Source organism: Artibeus jamaicensis, unplaced genomic scaffold (genome assembly GCF_021234435.1).
Source record: "Artibeus jamaicensis isolate MK-2021 breed Jamaican fruit bat unplaced genomic scaffold, CSHL_Jam_final contig_233, whole genome shotgun sequence".
In the NCBI taxonomy this organism is placed as follows: Eukaryota; Metazoa; Chordata; class Mammalia; order Chiroptera; family Phyllostomidae; genus Artibeus; species Artibeus jamaicensis.
In genome coordinates this window covers 3260551-3284969 of record NW_026521486.1, presented here as the reverse complement: position 1 = coordinate 3284969, position 24419 = coordinate 3260551, and the positions used below count along the sequence as shown (strand labels likewise).

At 50.4% G+C, this 24419-nt stretch overlaps 2 protein-coding genes across 3 annotated transcripts in view; both read right to left on the bottom strand.

The window, feature by feature from the left end:
- EFCAB6 (EF-hand calcium binding domain 6) overlaps positions 1–24419 on the bottom strand; it is a 156124-nt gene that overhangs the window by 124503 nt on the left and 7202 nt on the right. Inside the window, exons 5-8 of one of the 2 annotated variants that reach the window (XM_053662261.1) lie at positions 17141–17286; positions 12003–12214; positions 8724–8812; positions 499–565 (exon numbers count right to left, since the gene is read on the bottom strand). In XM_053662261.1, the coding sequence (XP_053518236.1) occupies positions 499–565; positions 8724–8812; positions 12003–12214; positions 17141–17286 (514 nt within the window). The remainder of the gene's footprint in view (positions 1–498; positions 566–8723; positions 8813–12002; positions 12215–17140; positions 17287–24419) is intronic. The other variant, XM_053662262.1, reaches the window with a different exon arrangement.
- Positions 5529–8809, bottom strand: LOC128626909 (U3 small nucleolar RNA-associated protein 14 homolog A-like). The gene is given in 3 exon segments (XM_053662264.1): positions 5529–7898; positions 7901–8551; positions 8724–8809. Coding segments are annotated over 2 exon segments (2304 nt in total). The 5' UTR covers positions 8514–8551; positions 8724–8809; the 3' UTR covers positions 5529–6207.

The following is a 24419-nucleotide window of genomic DNA, read 5'->3' as shown; positions in this document are numbered from 1 at the left end:
TGGGCCCCCGTCCGGCCACACAGAGCAGCCCCAGCGGCTGAACGGCTCGGTCCTTCCCCACAGACCACCGTGCGTTCGCCCGGGTATTTCTACCTGCTGCACTGGTTTGGCATTTACTGCTGGAAACCAGCACTTCTCTCCTTTTACAGAAAACCTTGCTCCACTGTGAGACAAAAACAGAAACGGCAGCCCTCCTCATAGTGATCAGAAGTTAGCGCCAAAGCAATTGCTATTCCAGGACCTCTGCTCCATGGTTAACAGCTGCCACGGAGGGAGCTGCGGCCACCTGGGCCCTGGCGCCCACGCAGGCTGGTGAGAGCCTTGTGCAGCCAGGCCACTGTGACACGAGACCACGATGGCAAGGCATGGCTTGACAGCAAGGCGTGGCTCGGCGACAAGGCGTGGCTCGGCCTGCATCTTCTGCCTTTGCTAACAATGACTTCTGGCGGAACAGTGGGGGGCGGTGGGGGGAGAAGGATTTTGAAAGCTGTCTCTTACCTTTTCTCCTACTTGGATTTCCAGTTCTTTCAGTGTCCGACAGCTCCTCATTTCGTGTCCACTGTCCCTGAAGAACAAAAATAAAAACTGTTTGTTAAAATGTTCCAACCAAGTAAATAAATGTTCCTGCAGGACATTCAGAGATCCAAACAATTAGCATTTCTAGAGTACATATTTTTAAATGCAAAATATTTCTTATGCAACACCATCGGCCGGAAGCATGACCTTGGGCTAATTACTTGGCCTCTCCCCGCCTCAGTTTCCGGTCTGTAATGTTTACCCCCTGAAGGGTGGACAGGACCGGAGTTACCAGGGCCTGCACTCAGAGAGCACTCCTGTGGCCCTGCCTCCCCCGTTCCACCCTTGGGAGACTCTGTGGGTCATGAGCCATCTTCTTCCCTGCAGCCTGCAGAGCAGACCCAGGGGCCGATGGTCGCCCGGGAGGACGTGGAGGCGCGGGGCAGACCCAGGTGGTCTGGCCCCCTCGGCTGTGGCACTGTGTCCCGACCTCTCAGTCCCCTGTCCACACCGTGGCACAGCCCAGCCACCCGTAGGGACTTCAGGGGGTGTGTGTGTCACTGCCATTCCTTGGTTCCTTCAGTTTTATTAACTGCTTCCCAGTCTGCAAGGTCTGTGAGGCAGCTTCACAGAGGTCACTGGAGAGTGCCTTTTTGGAACACACCAGGCGGGAGGAACGAGAGGGATGTGCCGCTCCTCAGGTCACACTGCTCCCGCCACCCGCACCCAGGTCTGGGGCCACCATGGAGCCCAGGACACCGTTTCTAGTCTCAGACACGCTTAGAGTTAGAGACAGCGACAGATGGAACATATGCAGACGAGTGACGTACACTGCAGGAACGACAGGAGCCCGGAAGGAAACCGAGGCGACCAGGGGAGGCCCTCCTCTCCACTGTAATACTACCACTATCCGGCACGTTATTCTGTTTTTAAACTCCAGGAGCATTGTCATTTCCCACAGTTGTTAGCGCTTCCCGAGGTCAGCAGATGCTTAGGGTTCACCACGTGCCTGCTGCCACCTTTGCTCTTCCTTCCTCCTTCCCTCCCCTCTGACCTTCCGTCTGGGTCAGTTCCTTCTACCCGAGCACTGCTGTTTGAGCATGTCTTCATTTCAGCGCTGGAAATGCCAGAAGAGTTTCATTAGCTGCACGATTCCAGGAGTTTTCTCTCAACACATCGCAGCGAGTAAGCCCCTCTCTCCTGGTCTCCATTGTTACAGCTCAAAAGTCGCTTTTGTCTAAATGCTGACATTTGGCTTTGGCTTTGGGGTTCCATCTCTGCTCCTGCTTTTAATCCTGCTTGAGACTTGGCTTCCTGCAACTGCGGGGTAGGGCCTTTACTCAGTTCTGGATAAGTCTCAGCCACTGTTCCCTTGGGTGTTGCCCCCGCCCCACCTCTTGCCCTCGCTTCCCAGAGTGTCTTCTGTGTCACGCTGCTGCCTTCTGGCTGAGTTCTGACCAGTCTCTCGGCCACTTATCTCCTCAGCTGTGTATCATCTGCTCATTAAGTTCCCTGAGCTTTAAATTGTTCCTATGAAATATAACCCATTTGCAGAGAAGTACATACGACACATATGCCAAGTTTAACAACTGCCCAAATGAAGAATCAAAGCCAATTCAAAAAGGCGCCCCCCCCACCGCCTCTCCAGTTGTGACGGTTCCCCTCCTCCTGGGAGTAACTGCTTATGGAAGATGCCATTTCCATTCATTTGGTTAAAATTTTACCTCCTAGGTATGTATCCCTAAAAAATATAGTTCCCGTCTTTTCTGAATGTCACATGAATAGGAGATGCTTTTGTTTCCTGCTCCTTCACTCAATCTTATGTCCGTGAGATCCATTCAGGTTGCTGACTACAGGTGTTATTTCCATTATCATTTAGGATGGAAGAGCAGATAAAGTGCTTCCCAGATAAGGCCAAGTTCAAGGAGCTCATCATCACCAAGCCCTTATATGAAATGTGAAAAGGATCTATCTAAGAAAAAGATGATGAAAAATATGAACAATAAAATGACAACAAACTCACAACTATCAATAACTGAACCTAAAAAAAAAACAAGCTAAGCAAACAACTACAACAGGAACAGAATCACAAAAATGGAAATCACATGGAGGGTTATCAGCAGGGGGGAGGGAGAGGTACAGAGAATAAGAAGCATAATTGGTAGGTACAAAATAGACGGGGGGGGAGGTTAAGAATAGTATGGGAAATGGAGAAGCCAAAGAACTTATATGTATGACCCATGGATATGAACTAAGGTGGGGGACTGCTGATGGGCGGGTTTTCAGGGCAGAGGGAATAAAGGGGAGAAAAAAATGGGACAACCGTGATGGTATAATCAATAAAATGTAATTTCAAAAAGACTCAATTTACTAAGTAGAATAACTCCTTTGGTGTTTGAGGGTTGATGATGATACTACCATTTCTACAAATGATGTGACGCCCTCCCTGCCAGATATGACAACAGTCCCACGCCTTGTCCTGTCTAGCTTCTGTACAGCTGGAGGAGAATTTTTTACATCATTCCAGGTCTTCAATGTCTTTAATAAGCGAAATGTCCTCTCCGATCTTCATGTTTCTTCCAACCAAACCAGCCACTCTTGGACATTCCTGAATTTTCTCCTGTGCTAAAGGGCACCAAGTGCTGGCTGACAAAATGAGACCTCTCAACCCGTATTTCCAGAAGGGAAGCACTGTGACCAGAATCAGTCCCACCGCCACGGATTCAGGGAACTGGAGCTGCAACTCTGTCGGTGTCCTGAGATCCAGCCAAGTCTAATGACCTGAGAATCTGAGGACTGCACAGGCTGCCTATTATTTTTATACAAGTCGGTCTGAAAAAACGGCATGAGGTCTAGTTGAAAGGTAGCCTCCCACACCCTGGGCCAACGGGGAAGCTATTTCTCCCTTTTCCAAATACCCTGTTTATCAATGGATGAGTGTAACTGTGGCCAGAATGAGAGAAGGTCCTAGGGATTCCCAAAGAAAAAGCTCTTATTCCTATTCTTACAAACAGTCCAGAATTCCAAAGTGGCAAATATTTTATTTCAGCCCACTGAAGAGATTTTTCCCCAGTGTCTTTCATACCTTCCCTTGTCACTGCTGAGCTCAGCGTTGGTCTGGCACTCCCCTGAAATTAATTCGTCTTTTCTTCTCAAAGTGTTTCATATTTTCCCTTTGATTCTGATGTTCTGTAGTTTCACAGGCACTTCTTGTTATCTGGCTTGATGTTCTCAGCCATTATCTTTTCAAGTATTTCCTGTGCCGTAATTTTTCTCTTACATATCAATAAATCCAGTAAGTACATGAGTCCTTGTCTTCCATTCTTCCATGTCTTATTCCTCTCTTCCAGATTTTGCATCCTCGTCTTTCTGCGCTGCATTCTGGATAACGTCTTCCCATCTATTTTCCACTCCACTAATGCTCTTTTCGGCTGTGTTCAATCCACTGAGCCACCTGTCTGATGAATTTTATAGCTACCATTACTGTAACTTTCAGTACCAGAAGGTTCATTTTGTACTTCTTCGAATCTTTTATTTTTATCACTTCCTTTGTACTTATGTATTGAATCCATTCTTTCGTTCTTTAGTCATTAAAACACTACTTTTAGACTCTGTATCTGATGCTCTCCCGGCCATTGTTTCTACTGGGTTTAAGTCTGCATTGTTTGTCTCTTCATGTATTTTCAAGGTTTTCTTTTGTGGTCTGATGTTACTTGGTACTTCACCTGTAGAAATTCTTTAAGGGCTGGGTTGAAGATGTGTTCTTAACAGAAGGACATACCCAGGCCCCGGCCAGTTTTAAGTGAATCCCCAGCCTGAGACTTTCCAAGACACAGACAGCATTAGTGCAGGCACAGACCGGCATGAAAATCAACTTATAACTACGATGTTTTCCCTATTCACCCATGCCAGTGTTCAAACAGGTACGTTTCCTTGTCGTGCCCTTCTGTGCTGCCCTCCCCCCAAGGGAGGTGCCCTTCTGTGCTGCCCTCCCCCCTGAGGGTCCAGGTGTCCAAACTCTGTGTGTACTGACCTTCTATCAGGTTCCTCCACCTTGGGCACCCCTCTAGGCTTTGTCTCTTATCCCCTTCGCTCCAAAGAGCCCACAAAACTGACACACAAATCCACCAGGATTTGGCCAATACCCTCAACGTAACAGTTGGCTCTTTATAACACTCACTTCTTTGGATCCCAATTTTCGTCTCACGTTTGGCCTCTGGGGATTACTAGCTTTCTTACCAGCTCAGTAAGGTATTCAAGTATTTTACCCTTCATCTGAGACTTCTGCTGTTTCCAGTGGAAGTGCTATTCATGAATATGTGCTACCGTATTACTAGAAAGAGAAGCCTCCGTTAACTGTGATGGGTTGTCTTCAACAAAGAGAGTTCAGCTTCTCTTCTCAGTGAGTCAGAAGTCTTTCAAATTTAGTTTAAATATTTAACCTTTTTTGTGTAAGGAGCAACTTCTGCTTTTAATTTCAAATTAATTTTTAGACTGATGCTTCAAAATTTAAAGAACTCTCCTGCTTTCTGTGTTTACAATTGTTTAGCTTTTTCCACAAAGAATGTGAAATTAAGTTACTATCCAGTCATCGAGGTTGCCCCTAAGAGAGATGGTTTTAGGTCAAGAGCACGAATACACAGTCTATAACACGGATGGCCCTGGACAGCAGCGCAGTCCCCCCTTCCTGAGCATTAACTAAACAAAGCAAGAGAAGTCTGGGACCAAACACTTGGCCGGGCTTGTTGGAATTTCGGTACTACTTCTTACCTTTTTTTAACTGTGGTAAAAAACAAACAAGCGGAAAACACGTAACAATGACACCTTGACCATTTTTTAAAGTACAGTTTATTAAGTAAATTCACACTGTTGCGTAACAGGTCGCCAGAACTTTATCATCTCACATAACGGAAATGCTGCGCCCACTGGACAACAGCCCCCGTCCCCACCCCTCCCGCTGCACCAATTCCTCCGCCGCAGCTGCGGCCACAGTGGCCTCAGTCCCGGCAGCGTCACTACCAACATTTGCTGTTTCAGGACCAAATGCACACAATTCCTGAGAAAACAAGGCTTAGTCATTTAGAATAGACAATCTGAGTGATTTTTTTTTTTTTACTAAAACAGGATTTCCTAAATCACACACTAGAATGAAAAAGCTTTATGGATGAAACAGAACTGAAGTTCAAACTTTAACACTCCCCCTTTGCAAACAAAGCAAATGAACCCCATGCTTATGCTAAAGCTATGAAATACAAAGAAGCTCATTCAAAGACGTTTTTAAAACATTTAACTTCTAGCTACCAAAATATAATCACCTTCCATTGACAGACACTTAAATTATATAAAAATGAACAAATTTTAAATCTGGCATCTTAAAGGTTTTTTACTGCAAAATTAATATTACTTCCAAATCTGACACACATTACATACAATATGTTAATCTGATTTTAATTTGCTGGTTCCATTTTTTAACATAGTGTTGCTTCTATTATTTTGAAAAATATCCTACATAGGTGTTGAAATCTTTTCTAAAGAGTTTTTTAATAGATGTAAATGCCTCTGATTGTAAAATGCAGCTCCACGGCGCCCACAGTGCAATAGGCAGTTCTGGACAGACCCCGTAGTCGGAGGGAACTCGAGCCACCGCGGGAGAGGCAGGGCCCCTGGCTCTGGGCGCCGGGGTGTCGCTCCTCAACCTTCAGAGTTTTTCTTCAGCTGTTTTTGGTGACGTGTGGCGAGTCGTCTCAGATTCCTCCCTATGACAGAGAGGTCTGACCTCGAGGAAGACCGGAGGCCCACGTCCTCTGCTTTTATCGGCTGAATGACATGGCCTGGCTTGGTGACGACCTTGGGCGCAGTCAGCTTTTGGAAGGCCCTCTGTGTGTTCCACGTAGACCCAATTGGGGTCTGGATGGTCCTCTCAAACTGCTGATGGTGGGTAAATGGATACGGAAGCCCCCGAACCTGGTGAGCCGCTGCATGGATGTTTCGCTTCTCACTGATAATCACATTTGGCAGGTTCTCATCTCTTCTTGGAGGACCTTCGGGGGCTTTAATGAGAAACCGGTGTCTCCTCTTGGCACTGGGCTTCAGGCCCACACCAGCCCACTCACCCCAGGCAGGCAGGGTCAAGTCCAAGTCCGCTGGCTTACTTGCCTCCACGGCTTCCCTCTTCTCCTTCAGGAAGTCTCTGACAACATCATCTCCAGCAAAAGCTTCCTTTATCACGTGCTGGAGATCTCTGTCCCACTCGCCTGCCAGCTCCTCTACGGTTGTGGGGACAGCCGAGGACTCTGTGGAAGGGGACGTGCTGGTGAGGATGCCCTGGAGGTCAATCACGCACTTCCTTTCCTTCTCGGGAGCACCAGGCTGCCCATCCTGCTTCCTCCCCAGCTGCCACCTCTCCAGCACAGGCCCAGGAGGCTCCTTATTAAGGAAGGGCCCTTCTCTGTCCCGCTCCTCTGGCTCTTCCAGACCCTCTGCGCTCCCTGGCCGTGGCAGCCACAGGGGCTTCTCTTCTTCCCCGGTAGGCCCCTCTCTCCGGACTGGCAAAACTACCCTCGCCGAGCTCACTGTTTGCTTCCTGCACAGATGCTTGTCCTTGTTGAACTTTGCAGACAGTGCCCTCGATTCAGACAACACCTCTTGGCTGTTGGAATCTTTTGTTTGTTGTCTGCCCACTGGCTTAGCATCCTGGCTGAGCCCAGGCCCTTTCCTGAGCAATCGCCTTTCCTCAAATTCTTTCAAAACTTCTTCCTCTGTCACTGGTCTTCCTTCCCCTTCATTTTCCAGAGACTCACTGGCCACAGGCTCTGGATGCTGTTTTGGCTCCTTCTGGCATTTGGCCTCTTCTGTGGCCCCGGAGCGCTGTCTGACCATCCAGGGGTTCGGTCCCTCTGCCGTCAGCTGTGCCTCCTCCACCACTCCTGGGACAAGGAGGCTGCCCTCTTCCTCTGGGCCTCCCTCCTCTTCCTCACTTTCGGAGGCTGCCCAGAGTTTCTGTGTCAGCTCTGTGTTCCTGGCCAGCTGTTCCTGCACTGCCCGGCGGGCCCCCGTGTCGTACTTGGCCATAACTGCCTTTGACCTTGCCCACTTTCCACTGCTCTGGTGCCTCAGGCTCATCCGCTCCATCACCCTGGCCTTGTCCAGTTCCTCCAGGTCTCTCAGTGCAGTGGAAGGACTGACCTTCTGCAGCTTCTCAAACTCCTTGAGAACTTTCTTGGCCTTTCCTTCCTTCAGAACTCTGCAATGCTTTTTGCTTTTGATTTTCTTCTCTCTGAGAGCCCTGGCCTCGTAGTAGGACTGCAGGGCCCGGGCCCTCGGAAGCTCTGCTCGGCGCATCTTCGCCTCTTCCAGACTCATGGCTTTGAGAGAGGCTTTCTTGTCAGCAAAGGGTCTCTCACTGGCTGCCTGTTCTTACAGAGAAGGCTGGAAACTTCCCGCTCTAGGGGAGTGCCTGCCTCCCAGCCACTGAGCACGCATTCAGTGGGAGCGAAGGCTGGATGCTCCCTCTTCCTGGGGAGCACCAGCAGCTCCGCCCGGCGGTCCTTCAGTACGACGGGGTCCCACCTGGAGAGGGCCTGGGAGGTTTGGTGGAATGCCGCTTCCCTGTGGGTCCGTGCAACCTCTTCTTGGGTGAAAGGTAACTCCACGGTCTTCTTTGATCTGACTCTGTCCAGCTGCTTTTTCACAGTGGCCAACGAGGGTGAAGTTTTGAAGGGCTCAAGCAGATCAGAGAGGACAAGCCTTTCTCCCAGCCCTTCAGCACTGACAGTGAACTCGGACACCTTCAGACTAGCCTCAGATCTCTCGGCAAGTTTCCACCTCTTCTTTCCATCGAGGGAAGTGATGGCTTCCAGAAGTTGTTGATGCTGTCGCTCTCCATCACTGTGCCCCTCATCGTCACTGGGGCCCCAGGGGTAGTCATTTGGCAAATCCTCTAGTTCGTTCTGTACGCTTCCGGCCAGAAGGCTCTCCACAGCCCACGGCGCGCTCATTTCAGCAGCCGGTCTCTCCCGTGGGCCAGGAGCAGAAGCTGGAACAAACGTTTGGCTGAGGATTAACTCCATTACGCTGTACTGGGACGAGCCACCAACACGTCCTCCATATATACTGGCCATGCGATTAGCTCTAATGACCTTCTGTCCTATCTCTTATCGTTTCAAATCTCGCATTGTCACGTGAATAACAACAGAAACCCCACTTACCTCTTTACAGCATGTATCTGCGGGTCAATCCCACCGAACCTGGACAGGAATTCAAAGTAGGGCACAGCACCGGAGCTGGTGAGCGGGATCTGCGTGCGGACAGGAAGACGACAGCCAGTCAGAGAGTTCAGAGGTCAGAGAGGGCGGCGCGGCAGGTTTCATGCTGGAGGTGGGGTACCGTCGGCAGGGCGGGTGTTCCAGTGAACACACTGCCGGGCCCAGCGGGCTGAGCTGGTGTGTGTGCTTGGCACACCAAACACACACAACGCGAAGCCTGGTCTGTGCTCGGTTAAATGTCAATGAGGTAGCTACAGAATTATCTCAAATCTAGCCCCATCAAAAATAAAGTAAAAATATATTTTAGTATGTATTTTACATACATGTTAATATTATATATGTATACATGTAATACAAATGTATTTCCCAAGAGGCTGAGGCCCAGAACAGTTTTACCTTCTGAGTATTATATAAACTCTCTTTACATTTATATGTTTTCAAAGTACGGAAAAGTCACTTTTAAATTCAAAATCCTATCAAGAACAGTACTGAGTCAAGAATGTCAAGACTGTAAATTAAACGAAGTTACTTTCTCAGTGTGCAATTTACTGAAGTTGAAACTGTGCTGTGATACATGTAGGAGAATAGTGCTTATTCCCAGAAAACGCACACTGAAGTATTTAGAAGTAAAGAACCAAAACACAAGCAACTTCCTCTGAGATGGTTCAGAAAAGCAATTCTATGCCCACCTTCTTTGTGTGGATCACGGACATTCACGAGTGTGCACACCCCATGCTCAGACGCTCACAGGAGAAGCAGGTGAGTTACGTGTTCACAGTGGACATGCCGGCCTACAGGTGTGTGCCACAGGGCTCTATCTGCACTGTTCTTAGACTTACAAACTTTCTGGAGGTGTAAAATTATTTCTAAATAATACAAAATTTTTTAAGTGAAAAAAATTTCTCTCTCCAAGAAGAATTATAAAACCAAATTAAGATAAACATACACAATGAATATAAGTATGTTTTAGTAAGGTTCATGTCAGTCCACAAAGTCCAACTTCCTTCCCACATTGCTGAGCCACCCCAAGTCCACCCACTCAAGTCTGACACTGGCTTGGCCCTTCAGTCCCCACCGTGGAGCCCAGCATGGTCACCTCGGTCCTCCGAGAGGGGGGCGCCCCTGCTCACTACTTACAACATGGGCAAGAAGGGGATGGGGCCAGAGGGAAAGGGGTCCTCCGTGACACTTTCTCCTGGAAAGGACACCCAGGACTTATTTCTGACAGGGCATGTTCTAGTGGCTACGACTTCGGGGGGACTTCCAAGTCTCCCTTATCTTAAAGGAGAAGAAGGGCGGGGCCAGATGAACTGTGCAACTCCAAGCCTGGGCACCCTCCTGGGTTTGGGAGAGACAGGAGTAAAGGAAGCAGAGGAGAAACAGTTGCAGAGCTCATGCCCTGCCCACGGGCACTGGCACCACACCAAGTGTTTTACGTGAGTCAATCATGTAGCCTGAACACCCCCCTTCACGGGGTGTGGAACTGGAAACAGTCCGAGTTCCACAGAGCGGAGGCGCGACCTCCTGACTAAGCACGACCAGTAAGCGCTGGACACCCCTGCAACCGCACAGTCCGCCTTGCCGCACGAACCACCCTGCCCGCAAGAAAAGAACGCCCATCGACCTCCGGAAGCTTCCACCACATTTCGTACTGCTGCTTATGGCCCGGCACAAATTCTGAAGTGGCAGATGCCGTTCTACAGTGACCCGTCTCCAAAGCTAAGCAGAGAAGCTGGTCCATTTCAATATTTGCAATTCCAGCAAAAACGTTTAAGAATCAACCCCAGCCACAGGTGATTCGATGAAAGCAAATTCTCAGACGGGGGCTGGAGTCAACATTCACGCTGACAAGTATCTTCAAAGACTTCTCTGCCCGCCCCTCCCCCCGGCACAACCCCTGGGCCCAGGCAGAACTTTGTTTTCTTCCCCTGGGATGTGTTTACCAACTCAGCTTCTCCTCAAGTTTCTGTATTAATATTCAGAGGCTGAGGCCACATTAGACAAGGTCACATCACTGTTAACGGAAACCAAGGACAGGCGCTGACCGATCATCGAACACCCGACAGCTGGACATGCTCGACACAGGTCTTGCAATAAAATTCAAGTTCAAGTAAACTCATGCTGCCTGGAAAACTCTTTTCTAACTTTGGGGGCGGTCCCCATGAAAAGCTTTGCCAGTTTAAGGTGTTACCCATTAGGCTTTGCGTTAACTGCTGAAAAAGAAATGTGCGTGACCACGTGACTCCCGTTAAAAGCCCTAGAAAAGTCACATACTCTTGACTCCAGGGGTTGGGAAGAGCAGCCTTGCCCTCCACTACGCAGTGAACTTGGCCTCCTGTTTGCTGTACCAGACTCCAGCCTCCCTGATGTCCACACAGCTCTTAGGACCTCAAGGTTCTAGAAAAACATGCTCATCATTTGGCGCAGATGACTGGGCCCTGCCTTCTTTTTTTTTAATCTTTGAAGTTCAACAGCTCCCAGTGACTTCTTTTAAAAACAGATGTAGCTTTTAAAAATAGATACGCACCTCACCTTTTCTGCACTTTCCCTCTTCCTGTATAGCTGATTAGCTTGGGAAGAGTGTCGAACTTTTAAATTAACATGAGATCATGAATATAGGAGACATTTAAGAGGAAATAATATTTTTTCCCATGTGGTATAAAGTGTCAGTTAAATGAAGCTCATGAGGAAACGGATGCGCTGTTTGCGGGGACACATGCTCCATAAAAGCAAGAGAACACTGCCATGCGGTCACGGGGCAGAGGACAGACCCGGCTGTGTCAGAGGACCCCACCCACGGCGGCGGACGCCAGCGTCCTGAGCGCGGTACGGCGGGCTGCGCTGAGCTGGGTGCTGGGCGGCCTGGGGTATTCAGTGCGTTTTCGAGATGGGATGTGTTCCATTCGTGATGGGTTTATCAGGACGAAACCCATTATAAGTCGAGAGCATCTGCAGTAAGTTCCAAAACATAAGTCAACCAAATACTTCATACACTGAAGGCCTTACCAAAAGTACAAAAAGAAACCGGCTGTAACAGTGCTGCATGTGAACACGGCTGAAGTCTGTATCTGTCCCCCACACCTGCCAGAGCTTAAGTAAGCAACTGTGAACAGTGTGACGAACCGCTCCCTGGGACTCAGGGCAAGTCAGGTCGGGGGACACGCCCCTGGCCTCCGAGTCCTCTCCCCGCAGCCAGGCTCTACATCACCACACGGACTGTACCTGGGCCAGCACCTCGCGAAACTGTTCTCTCGTGAGAGGCAGCAGGAAGATGGTGACAATTCTTCTCAGTCCACTCTTGGACACTGTCATGGTGTGACCGGTATCGAGCAGATGAAAGGCTTTTACCAACTCATCTCCTTTAGTGGTAATTTTTTGAAATAAAATCCGTTTAACATCTAAGAAGGACAGTATTGGATTTGCAATAGCTGTGGCTGTGAAAGAGAAATAACTATTTATTAAGCACGCCTGACGCTAAGCCACCAAAACCGCTGCGCTGGGTACGAGGGCCGGCCGGCCAGCCTCCGAAGCCGCACGTCTGCTGTACCCGGGTTTCCGCATCAGTCGTCGGGTGACACGCGTGATGCGCCACCTCTGACGTCCAATCAATATAAGATGACTACAGTAATACCAGGGAGAAGGATCAAGGCAAAGGTGACCTCTGCTAAAAAGGACACATGTCATTACAAGTGAAAAGCAGGGATATGGGAATAAAACTGGGTTAAGAATCAATACCATTCCAAATCAGCCTTTAAAATACCTTGTTGAATTTTCATCCTTTTGCTAATTTTTGAGAAAAAAAAAATCATAGTCCTTACACCTAGCTCACTGCCCTGTCAAAGACACGGAGGAACCGGGAGCAGGCTAGGCCCTGGCGGGCAGCGGAAGGCGCCCTGCCTGGGGGCAGAGGAGTGGTGCCGGGCAGCAGGTCCCAGGGTCCCAGGTCACTGAAGGGGAGAGGTCAACACTGGCTGGCACACTGCCCACCGGCTCCAGGGCGTGAAGACCTGACTACAGCATTTTCAGTCTCTGACCTACTAGGGAAGGGGGGTAAGAACAGTGGTTTGCTAAATCTCTTGTTTATTCACGAGCTTCCCAAGGCTCAGTGACCATGGTCTACTAGTAGCTCCGTCTTACAGAGTAAGTTCTGGGTGTGACTGAAACGTCCTGAACGCTGCCTAACTTTTTGTACACTTCCTCACGAGCAGGAGAGTGGCAAGGGTGATTGTAATTCCCATAGAGGACAGGTTCCCATCAAGCTGTCCAACCCTCCCGGCATGGGGCAGTGATGGCTTTAGTCTTGGGGTGACAGACACAAAGGACAGGCTCTCCAAGTGCCAACCTGGACCCCCCGGAGGACCCCAGGGACTCACAGCTGGAAGACACCCCTAGATGCCTCCTGCCAGAGGTGGAGAATCAGACCATGTGGATGGCCCTGGGGACCCTGTCCATCCTGCCCAGGGGCTGCGCTGACCATCAGCAATGCTCGGCTTCCCTGCTCACTCCCAGGGCGGAGCACACGAGAGGCCAACGGCAGGGGCTAGGGATGCCTTCCGCTCATGAGGCCAGTGGAGGGGGAGACCCAGAGCAGAGAGGGGTCAGTGCGGGGTGACAGAACAGGAGCTCTCAGGAGAACCTTCTTGGAGGAAAGAGGTGACATGTCAACTGCAACCTGGAGGACAGCTGGCCTAGGCAAAGTGAGGGGGAGGGGACAAGCAGGGCAGGCATCCCCCGGAGATGAGCCTACAAATGTCAGCAGGAGCCAGCCAGGAGCGGCCCTGTCACTTGCTCTACGTTCTGGTCATGGGATATCACAGGGGGGTTTGCGTCAATGGGAGGGCATGACCCAATTTTCATTCTTGACCCTCACTCTGATGTCATGGGGCAGAGGAACAAAAGTGATGGCGGAAGACAGTGGGTGAGCACAGCCCGCTCAGGCAGGTGTCAGCGGAGGTGTGTGTCCCCCAAGGGACAGCTGTGTAGTGGAAGCAGGGCTGAGCCGAGGGGACGCTGAAGCAGAGAAGGTGGAGTCCACAGCCTGCCCTGATGGGGTGTGCAGGGTGGGCCCTTGTGCAGGAGTCTGGCGTGGGGGGCTGAGAGAACACGGAAGCAGGTGGCAGATGGTGTTCTCCCAGAGGGCACAACGAGTTGCCCACCAGCCATGCTTTTCTGCCAATGTCATGGTCACACTCCTCCCATCCCAAAGTGGGGTAGACGGCCCTTCCCCTTGACTCTGGGTGGGCCTGGAACCACAGCAGAATTGACACTACATGATTTCCAAGAAAAGGCAGCAAAGACACTGCAGCCTCTGCCTGGGTACCCTCTTCAGGCGCCCACAGCAGCTGCCATGCTGGGCGGAAGTCCAGGAGCCACCAGGAGAGGCCACCTGTAGATGCTCTGGCTGGGTGCTCGCTCCCCTGGGAGAAGAGGGGGGAGCAGGGGCTGCAGTCCCCCTGAAGTGCTCTCAAGTGCAGGGGGCACCACGCTGCCCTCTCCTTCTTGACGGTCACAGTCATGTGGGCTCTGAGAAGCAGCTGACTCGCAAGCTGCAGCTGCACGCTCCCTCCCAGCCCAGATTCGCTGCTCCCTCTGTCACCCCGCCCGGAACCCACCCCTCCGGCGCCCAGGGCCACAGAGGGACCTGCTTGTTGATTCATGTCTCCGTCTTGGAATCTTTCTTCAGACTTTCATGGATATTATTAGTTGATCTCCAAGAAGCCCCATCTATTCAACCAACAATTCTAACTTAAAATTATTAGAACTACAGAAAGTAATGATTTGAAACCATTGGAAATTACTTGAAGGAAAACTTCACGTGCCCCGCACCTCCTGAGATTTACAGTGAGTGTGGCCACCAGGCTCTGCACACGCCGTCGGGGCACAGCCACGGCGTCGTCTGCATCTGTCCGGGACTCAGGCCGTCGCAGCAGACCGTCGCTCTCACCCTCACGATGAGAAAAGGTGAGACGTGCTAGAGAAGACGGGTTTTTTAAGAAGCCCATCGGAGAACTGAGGATGCGAAGAAATGGAAGGCGGAAAGGCGCGGCCGCTCGCCAGAGACAAAGGCCCGCGGCCCATCTGGCCTTGCAGAGCCCCAGGAAGAAGAGCGGCCACGCCCTGAATGGAGTGAGGAAAACAGCTGACCTCTAAAGGTCACAAGCGGGCTGCTGCGACAGATCTGTCCCCAGGGGGCCTGGTCACAGCGCAAGTCGACACTGCCCCTGTGGGCCCCCACCTGTGTGTGCAAGTAGCACCCCAAAGTTGAGGTGGGACACAGGGCTGTGGGACACACCCAGGCCCGCAAGGTCTCCGCAGGTGTGGGCCGCGATGCACCAAAGCCGAGCACAGGGCAGAGCCTGAGGCCAGTCCCCCTGAGGCCAGGGGCTCCTGGCTGCACCTGGGCAGCCTCCTGCGGCCTGGAAATGGGTGGCAGGGCAGGGAGCTGGGGGCTGGGCCAGGGGACAGACAACCGCTGGTACACCTTCCAAACTGGCAGGCAGGCTGGCACCCACAGGACCCCGAGAGGCCAAGCTCAACACAGGGCTGTGGGGCAGACAGCTCTCAAGTCTCGCCAGGCTCAGGTGTCGGAGCCGTTGGAGGCAGGCGTGGGCACCCTGCGGTCCCCTAAATCTAACGGAGACTGTGAAAGGCCGGACAGGGCCCACCTCACTCGAAGCCTGCGAGAGGGGGACATTCCTTTTGCTGGTGCTGAATATTACCTGCCTCTGTCTCCACAGTTTTTTACACAAATGTCTGCTCTTAAATCTTTTTCAAATTGCAAGACAAGTGACGTAAGAAAGGTGAGCTTTCTTATTAATCCTAATGAAGAGCAAAAACAGGCATCCGAAGACCCACCGAGAGAACAGATGTAGAAAAATGATCAGGTATTTAAACTGAGAATGATAAATTTGTTAGAGATCATAAGAAAAATTGGCAACATGCTGAACATATGGGGGATTTCAGCAAGAAATGGAAACTTTTTAAAAAGTACATAAAAGAGCTAAAAAATAAAAATTCAGTATCAGAAGCAAAAAAAAAAAATCCATCTGATTTGCTTCATAGTGCACACCGCAGAAGAAAGGACTAGTGAATACAACGGTCAGGTCAGCAGAAATTACTCAAATTGAAACAAACAAAAAGCAAAAAAAAAAAAAAACGTTAAAAAGGAAACAGGCGTCTAATGCCCGGCCGAGAGGTTCAGTCTGCACCGAACCCTGCTTACGCGATGGAGGAGTCAGTACGCGTGAGGGCGGGGCCGGCCTATCGGGCAGTGGGCGGCCCCCTCCCTAGAGGAAAATGCTGCTGGGGGACACCATCCATAATCTTCTAATTTTAGAAAAATGATAATTCAGTACACTATAAAATACCACCAATAAAAATAAAAGAAAAATGACAAATGGAGAAGACACTGAATGACCTTCGGCAGATAAAGGATTAACAGCTTCAACACAAAGACAGCTCACAGACCACTGCAAAGACCAACCCCTAGTAGGCGGGCAAAGGAAGGGAAAGGCCGATTACAAAAGAAAAAGACCAGGTAAACTTGAAAATCAAAGTTAACCTTGAGTATTAAAGAAAGGCCAATGAAAATCACAACAGAACACCGCTTCTGGACTGCAAAGGACAAGCAGCAGAGGCCCCCACTCTGTGCGCACGCTCGGGAAGCAGCACTCGGAGTGCTCGCTGGGGGGGGGGGAGCGCACCAGCTCCGGGCAGGTGATGCTGGCAGCCTGCAGAGCACGGGTGGCCTTTGGCCCAGTGACCCCCTCACTCCAGCCTTTTGTGCCATCAGAACACAAGTTACACAAGTTAACTTGCTGGATGCGTGTGAGCGTGTGATTAGAACCTCGCCCACTGCAGGTGCCCACAAGGCCCAGGGTGACCCCCGACCGCCTTTCTCCCACTCACCCCTCCCTGTGTCCCGGTCCCCTGCGGCCAGGCGGTACGCCCACCCTGCTCCGTCCGTGCTTCTGTTGGGGCATCGGCCTCACGCCGTTGGGCACTCTACTTCCCTCTCTAGACGGTGGGCTCCTCCAGGGCAGGTCTACTGGACCCACCGCCTCAGGACCTGGGACAGTTCTTGTCACACACAGTGGGGGGGGCTCTTCAAATGTTTGGGGAGGGGAGGGAGGGAGGAAAGGCTCAAATCATGATCCTGCCACTTAAAAACTGTAAAACTTTTGGGCAGCTGGCTTAAACGACCTGTATCTCAGCTTCCCCATAAATAGGGCCAATGACAGGATCACTTCCTAGAGCCACTGTGAGGACTACACGACGTGACACCTTCGCGCAGGGCCTGGCACACGCTAACACACATGAGTGGTACCTACTGTTAGCTTTACTTGCTCGCAAATACTCACTTGAAGAAGGTCTGACCATATTTGGGAAACCATTTCTCGAACAGAGTCTACATGGTGAAGAATGGGGCCTTAAATCTGTGGATTTTTGCGCGTGAGGACACGAAGTATGCCAATCTGGCATGAGAGCCATTTTGCGCATTAAATCCCTGCGATACAAAAGAAAACAGATTACGTTACCTTCACGCACACACCACACATGTGGCCAACCTCCTGTCCCCCTCTCTCCCGAAAGGACAGCTGGACAGGGTAGAATGCTGCTTGCCATGACCTCCGGCCAACGCCTCAGAAACCACTCTCAGAGTGAACACAAACTCGGGACTGCAGACTGCCTGTCTTTGGCAGGTCCAATATTCTTCCAAAGTGGGAAAATAAGGAGGCTTTCGGACAGGAAATCCCACCTGCATCCCGACTAGCAGGCATTCTCTGGTGGGCATTAGGGCAGAACGCTGGCCTCTCGGAGCTTCCCTCACTACGCGTCTGGCATTCATTCGAATGCAGAGCTGACCTGTGCAAATGCCTCCTCCACATGAAACACTGGCAACAACCATCACAATGAACTGTCTCAAAACTCGTGAAGTTGACCTAAGGTCTACAGCAACCGAGGGAGCACATGTCCCAAAATATGGCGAATCTCTGTATGAACACCACGTTCTGTGCCATTGTACCCTTCTCTGTTCCCATCCCCCTCGTCTTCAGTAGCCTTCAAATGGAGGCCTGTGATCACCGTGGGCACCTGGCAGCCTGACAGCCACCGGGAGGAACAGGCGAGGCTGGGCCGCCTTTAGAGCCCCACCGCCAGAAAATGCCCACCACCTGACCTGCCTGGTGGCTCCCCGCAAGGCCCCCTCACAAGGCTGCTTTATTTCAACACACTCAGAGTTCGCCCAGGGAGAACAGACTATGTCAGAAGGTATTTGCTGAAAAGAATCAGAGACAACTGTTTAAAACCTGAGCTGCCTGAGGGAGTGTGTGACAAATGGAGCAAACCTAAGTAACCAAGAGGCTTAAAGAGGAAAGAAAGCTGGGGAAGGAGACAGCTCAGGGGCTTTGAGAAGCCCCCACGTGCTCCTGGGAACCCCAACAACACGGTGTCCCCACGCACAGAGCTGTGAGCATGTCCAGGGCACGGTGCTTGCTCAGGAAAGACCTGAGCGGGCCCTGAGCTCTCACCTCTGGCTCACCCTGAGGTTCTGGTCAAGGTCATGAGCAGGGAAGTAAAGGCTGCAATAGAATTATAAACTGCATGGCTGAGAGTTGAAGGGATGCTCCAACATACACAAAGCCCCTCAGTAAAGATCAGAAGACTATTATTTCCAGGCATTTAAGGAAAGAAAGACTTTGTCAGACAAACAAAAATTGAGGGAATTTATCACTGGCAGAACTACTTGTAAGAAATCTTGTTAAAATAAAGTCTTCAGCCCCGACTGGTGTGATTCAGTGGATTGAGCGCTGGCCTGTGAACCAAAGGGCTGCTGGTTCAATTCCCAGTCAGGGCACATGCCTGGGCTGTTGGCCAGGTCCCTGGTGGGGGGCACGCGACAGGCAACCACACACTGATGTTTCTCTTCCTTTCTTTTTCCCTCCCATCCCCTCTGTCTAAAAATAAATAAATAAATAATCTTAAAGAAACAAAAATAAAACAACACCCAGGGTAAGTGTCACCACAGTGCGCTGGTCCTCTCCCTCCCCGCAGTGGTCCGGTCAGTGACAGGGGTCCGCCCCCGTCTCAGTGGCCAGAGCATTAGTGCCTGTGCCAGACGGTGTCTGTGCGTCTCCCTTACCCCCTGTCTAAAAACAAAAATAAAATAAAGTCTCAAAAAGAAGGAAAAGTCATATGGGTCAGAAACTCAGACCTGCCTAAGAAAGGAAGAACATCTGAGAAGGTAAAAGAAACACGCATGCCCCACGTACCTGACGTAGAACCGAACGGCAGTGGATGGAGAAACACGCGCTTAAACACTAACAGAGGGAGACCCTGACACCCACTCTTATTAATGCCCAGCCCAGCTGGACAGACGAGCAACAGGAAATAGGGGGCCTGAAGGACACTGCAAACAAATTAGACCGACGGGACGTCTAAAGAACGCCCGACTCACTGCAGCAGAACGCACACTCTTCTCGAGTGAACACGGAGCGTCCTCCGGGACTGACCTTGTGTTAAGACGTAAAACAAGGCTCAATCAACTCAGGAGAGTTAAAATCATCAGTAAATGTTCTCCGACCACACTGGACTAAAATTAAAAATCAGTACCAGAAATAAACTGGGTGATTCATAAGCATGTGGAAATTAAACAATACAGTCCTACAAAGGAGGACATCACACGATGAATCGGCAAACTCTCCCAGGTAAACGACAATGAAGGCCCAACATACCGGCGCTTACAGATGCAGAGAGGGCAGCGCTCAGAGGGGAATTTAGAGCCGTTAATGTTTATATACAAAATCTCAGTAAATAACCTAACCATCTTCCTTAAAAAGCTAGAAAAATAATAGTAAATTAAACCCAAGTAGAATAAACAAACTAATAAAGATTAGAGTAGAAATAAATAAAATGGATAATAGAAAATAGAGAAAACCCACAAAATAGAAAGTTGGTTCTTTGAAAAGATCGGCAAAACTAACAATTTTTTAGCTAAACTGACCAAGAAAACGTAAGGGTCACTCAAACTATTGATATCATGACTGAAAGACAGGACGTTACTGCTGACCCTTCAAAGACAGAAAGGGTTATAAGGGAACACTAACTGTACCGACAAATCAGATAACTTACACGAAATAAAAAAGTTCTTAGAAAAACACAAACTACTGAAACTGACTGAGGAAATAAAAAAACCTAAGTAGACCTGTAACAAAGAGATTAAATGAGTAATTAAAAAACTTACTGCAAAAGTCCAAGGACTGGATGGGTTCACTGGTGAATTCTACCAAATATTTAAAGAAGAAGAATTAAAACCAATCCTCCACAAATTCTCCCAAAAAACAAAAAAGGGAACATTTCCCAAAATATTGTGAGGTTAGTATTATCCCGATACCAAACCAGACAAAGACATTGAAAGAAAAGAAAGCAAAAGACTTATATTCCTTAGGAACATTAAAAAACTCCTCAACAAAATATTAAAATATATAGAGATATTTTCCATTTTATTTATTTATTTTTAAAGGGTAGGAAAAAGAGAGGGCAAGAAACATCAATGTGTGGTTGCCTTTCACGCACCCGCCACTGGGGACCTGGGCCGCAACCCAGGCATGTGCCTCTACTGGGAATGGAACCGGCGACCCTTTGGTTCGCAGGCCAGTGCTCAATCCAGGGCTAAAAGTATATATTCCTCCCTAAGATCTGAAACAAAATGAGGATATCTGCTCTTACCATTTTTATTCAACATTGTGCTAAAGGTTTTAGCCAAAGCAGTTAGGCAAGGAAAAGAACTATTTATCAAGGTACCAGATTGGAGACTAATAAAAACTATCTCTATTTGCCAATGACATAATTTTGTTTGAAGAAAATCCAAAAGAACATATGCACACCAAAAAAAAAAAAACCGCCATTAGAACAAGCAACCTCAGCAAGGTTACAGGTTACAAGAACATACAAAAATCAGTGGTTTCTCTATGCACCTGCAACGAACAGTCTGAAAACAAAGCCGAGAAAACAATTCCCTCCGAAGGAGGAAGCTGGGCCACCAGCAGCAAGGACGGGAGAGGGGGCTCGGGGACGCGGGAAGAGGGTCAAGGACGCCGTGGCTGTTGCAGAGGCGGCGAGCAGAAAAGGAGAAGGGTCACTGGGGACTCTCAGGAGCCCGTCTGCGATCCCCAGCCATGAACTTTAAAGGCAGGCCCAGCGGGGCTGTGTGTCTTCTCCAGCCACGCTCAGCTGCCCAGCTGCCCCAGGGAGTGGGGTTTATTTTGAAACAGGATTTTGACTGGCGAGCATGACACGGCAAGGTAAGGGGCTTGTGCAAGGGAAGTGCCCACATGTGCACACGCTGCTCAGAAGGGGACACCGAGAACAGTGGAAACTGTTGGTGGGACTGAGCTGACTGGACAGATGGAAGAGGTCAAGAGACAGGACACTCAAGCTTATGAAGAATTTAAGAAGGGAAGTAAGTCACTCCAATTCAATTAGCACTGATTGGGGCCTTACTTTGAGCCAGGAAAGGTGCTTAAGCTTTGTGGAAACCCATCATTTACCCGAAGTCTTTACTCTTCCAACTTCACAGGTGTGCAAACTGGGCAGGCAAGCCACCTGCCCAGGGCCACACAACTGCTAAGCCAGAGCTGGGTCCGGGAAGGGCTCCTCCCGGGAACCCCGCTGGCATGGCTGGCAATGGCCAAGGCTTTCCTAGGCTTTCACAAAATTAATAAGCAGCTCCCAGAAGGTGGCGGAGTCCCTGGCTGCCTCGCCCAGCTCTCCAAGCAGGCGGGGGGGTCTGCTGGAACTGCGCTTCTCACTGCAGTTACTGCTGATGCAAATAACCACCTTATTTTATCCATAAATTCACTTCATAATAACAATCAGGCATGCCAGGGCTTTGGCCTCATGCCTTATTACACCACCTGAGGAGTGAGATAATCACCCAGAAACATACTGCCTGTTGTGCATTTATTACTTGAATACGAAGTGATTCAATTCAAGAAACACTTAGTTGAAGACGGCACGGAAAAAATGATAATCACATGAAAAGTAATTCCTCCCAGGGCTGCCGCCTGCACTGCAAGGAATGCTCCTCTCCCAGCGGGAGGGCGCTCGGGCGACCTGCTGGGGCTTCTGCGGTTCTGATTCCTACGAGTTGTGGGATCGCAAGAGCTACTGGGACTTCAGTGACAGTATGAACACTCCACGCAGCCAAGTCTGGGCAGTTCTGGAAACCGGGCCTGTTTGCGTGCTCGACCCAGACATCCTTGGTGTGAGCATTTCCCAAGCAACTACTCGCTGAGCAGTCCATCCCGCGGCAAACCCTGAAGGGCAGCCAGGGTGGGGAACAGGAAGCGGAGTGTGCCCCGCCCGGCCCTCCAGTAGCTCACCATCTGACTTGCGGTTTAAAGAAACGTCCGTGAGTCTGAAAAATCAGGGAGAAGGCATCCAGCTGCACAGCACCTCCCACTGCGCCGACCGAGAGCGCGGCAGCTCAGGGACACCCGCCTCACAAACACTGACGACAGGGTCAACGGAACCACCCTCTCGTGGGGTGGATCCACCTCCAGTGGGCAGAGCTGCTCCATCTGGAGCATCCTCAAGCAGAAATAACGTGGGTTTTTATGACTGTCAATACCATTATTTTTAAATGCATTATTTCCCATTTTTAAAAATCAGCCTTTATTAAAAGGCTGTTGAGGCAGACATGCAGCTTTAAAACAGTCATCCGCAACATGTGGCCCCCAAACCAGCAGCAGCAGTGTCACCTGGGGACTTTTCAGAACCCAAGGTCTCAGGCACCACGGGACCGACCCATCGGACTCGGCTGAGGCTGTCACAGCCCTGAGGCCGCTGCCCTGGAAGCCCCAGGGGCTGATTGGTAAGGGTGAGTCCACAGAGTTTTATGGAGGCTCATGTGTAAGTTCCCCTGCTTAATAGCAAAATGACGTCAAAACACCAGCAAACGTTACACTGACCTGATTCTATGCGAGTCGCCTAGCAGTCAGGGCACCTACTTTTTCATGGCCACTGGCTGACTGTCAACCTTGTCACCCCTTGTGAACTACACAGCGTTACTCATGCTGTTGGGGGCGGAGAGCTTAACCCCCAGAGACAAGAGGTAAATTTCCTCCTATGGCCAAGACCCAAACTCTCCTAAATTTAATCCTAGGCTTTCTGCCCAACTGTGCCAGGAGTGTACATGTGTGTGTGCTCACGGGGTGTGCATCCCCGGCACAGGTGCACACGATTCGGGTGCAGTCCTACCTAACACATTAACAATGAAGTCTGCACACACTGATAGAGTAATAAAGTCCGCCAGTCCTCAAAAATGCATTTGCAAAACAGTGTAACTCAACATGCTCAAAAGAACATGTGAAAAATTAAAAGGAAGTCATCTACATAAACATCTAATCAAATACTGGGATTCCAAGGTACGTGCGCCAACACTGGAAGCCCAGCCCAGCCTCCCCCGTCCCGGCCTCCCCCAGCCCAGCCTCACACTCCCTCACTGTCTTCAAACCGACTGGTAACCCTAGTCTCTCGCTCTGTGCAGAAGAGTTAGAATAACACACAAGTCCATTCACAAATGTATTTCAAATGATAGGGTATCACAAAAAGCAACTGGGCCAGTCATCCAAACTCAACTTATCAGAAAAGCCGGTGGTCAGAAGCCGCCCTGCGTACGGCACACAGCTTAGAGACAGGGCAGTGGGACCACAGCCTTCCTCCGCCAAGGTCTCCCTGCGCCGGGGTCCCCTGACCCCACGCAGGCGATCGCCTTCCTACCAAACGTCACTGTGAATCTGTCCACACATGTGGACACATGCACTCAGAAGTCATATGCAGAGTGTGACGCAAGCCTCTCCCAGTCAGCAGGCTCCAATGGAACAGCCTCCACTACACCAATGGCGACTACACAGCCTACATGGAAACACAAGAGTACACGTCCAGGCCCACGCTGAGAAAAAGCCCAGTGAGCACGGTGACGTAAAAGCACGCTTCCACAGCAGAGTCTGGAGGACGCGGCTGAAATGGCCGTGTGGGGAGAGCGCGGCACCGGCCTTTTCACGTTAAGTGTTCTTCAGTAAACATCGCCGCGTGCTGGCGAGACCGTGCTCTGACAACACTCACCCTGCCTGCCTCTCCTGCCCCTTGTCGCACTCCCGCAGCCCCCCACATCCCCTCCCACCCTCCCCAGCTAACTCTTCCCCTCCCATTCCAGGGCACCTCACCCCTCTGAGAGGTCCCCCTGACCCTGCACAGTCTGTCACAGTCCGTCCTTGCCCCACACTGTACTTGTAACCGGTGAGGATACTGCTTATTCGGGAAAGCGGGAACTCGACTGAAGGCTCCGGGACGTGAGCCAGTGTCTCTATGCTGCCGCCAGGGTGGTGGCTCTCTTTCGGGCCGTCCAAGGTAACCTTTGACGTCAGGCCTGCTTCCTCTCCAGCCCCCGACACTGACAACTAGTGGTCAGTGTCCAAAGGGCCTCTTTATCACGGCCTATGGCCCTCAGGACCCGTCGGCGGCTGTCTCCCTGCTAGACCACTGATGTCATGAGAGCAGGGGCCACGTCTGATGCTGATGATCCCAGAAGTAAAGACGTGAGTCTAACTGAACTGAGGATTGTGGTTTTGGGGTCAC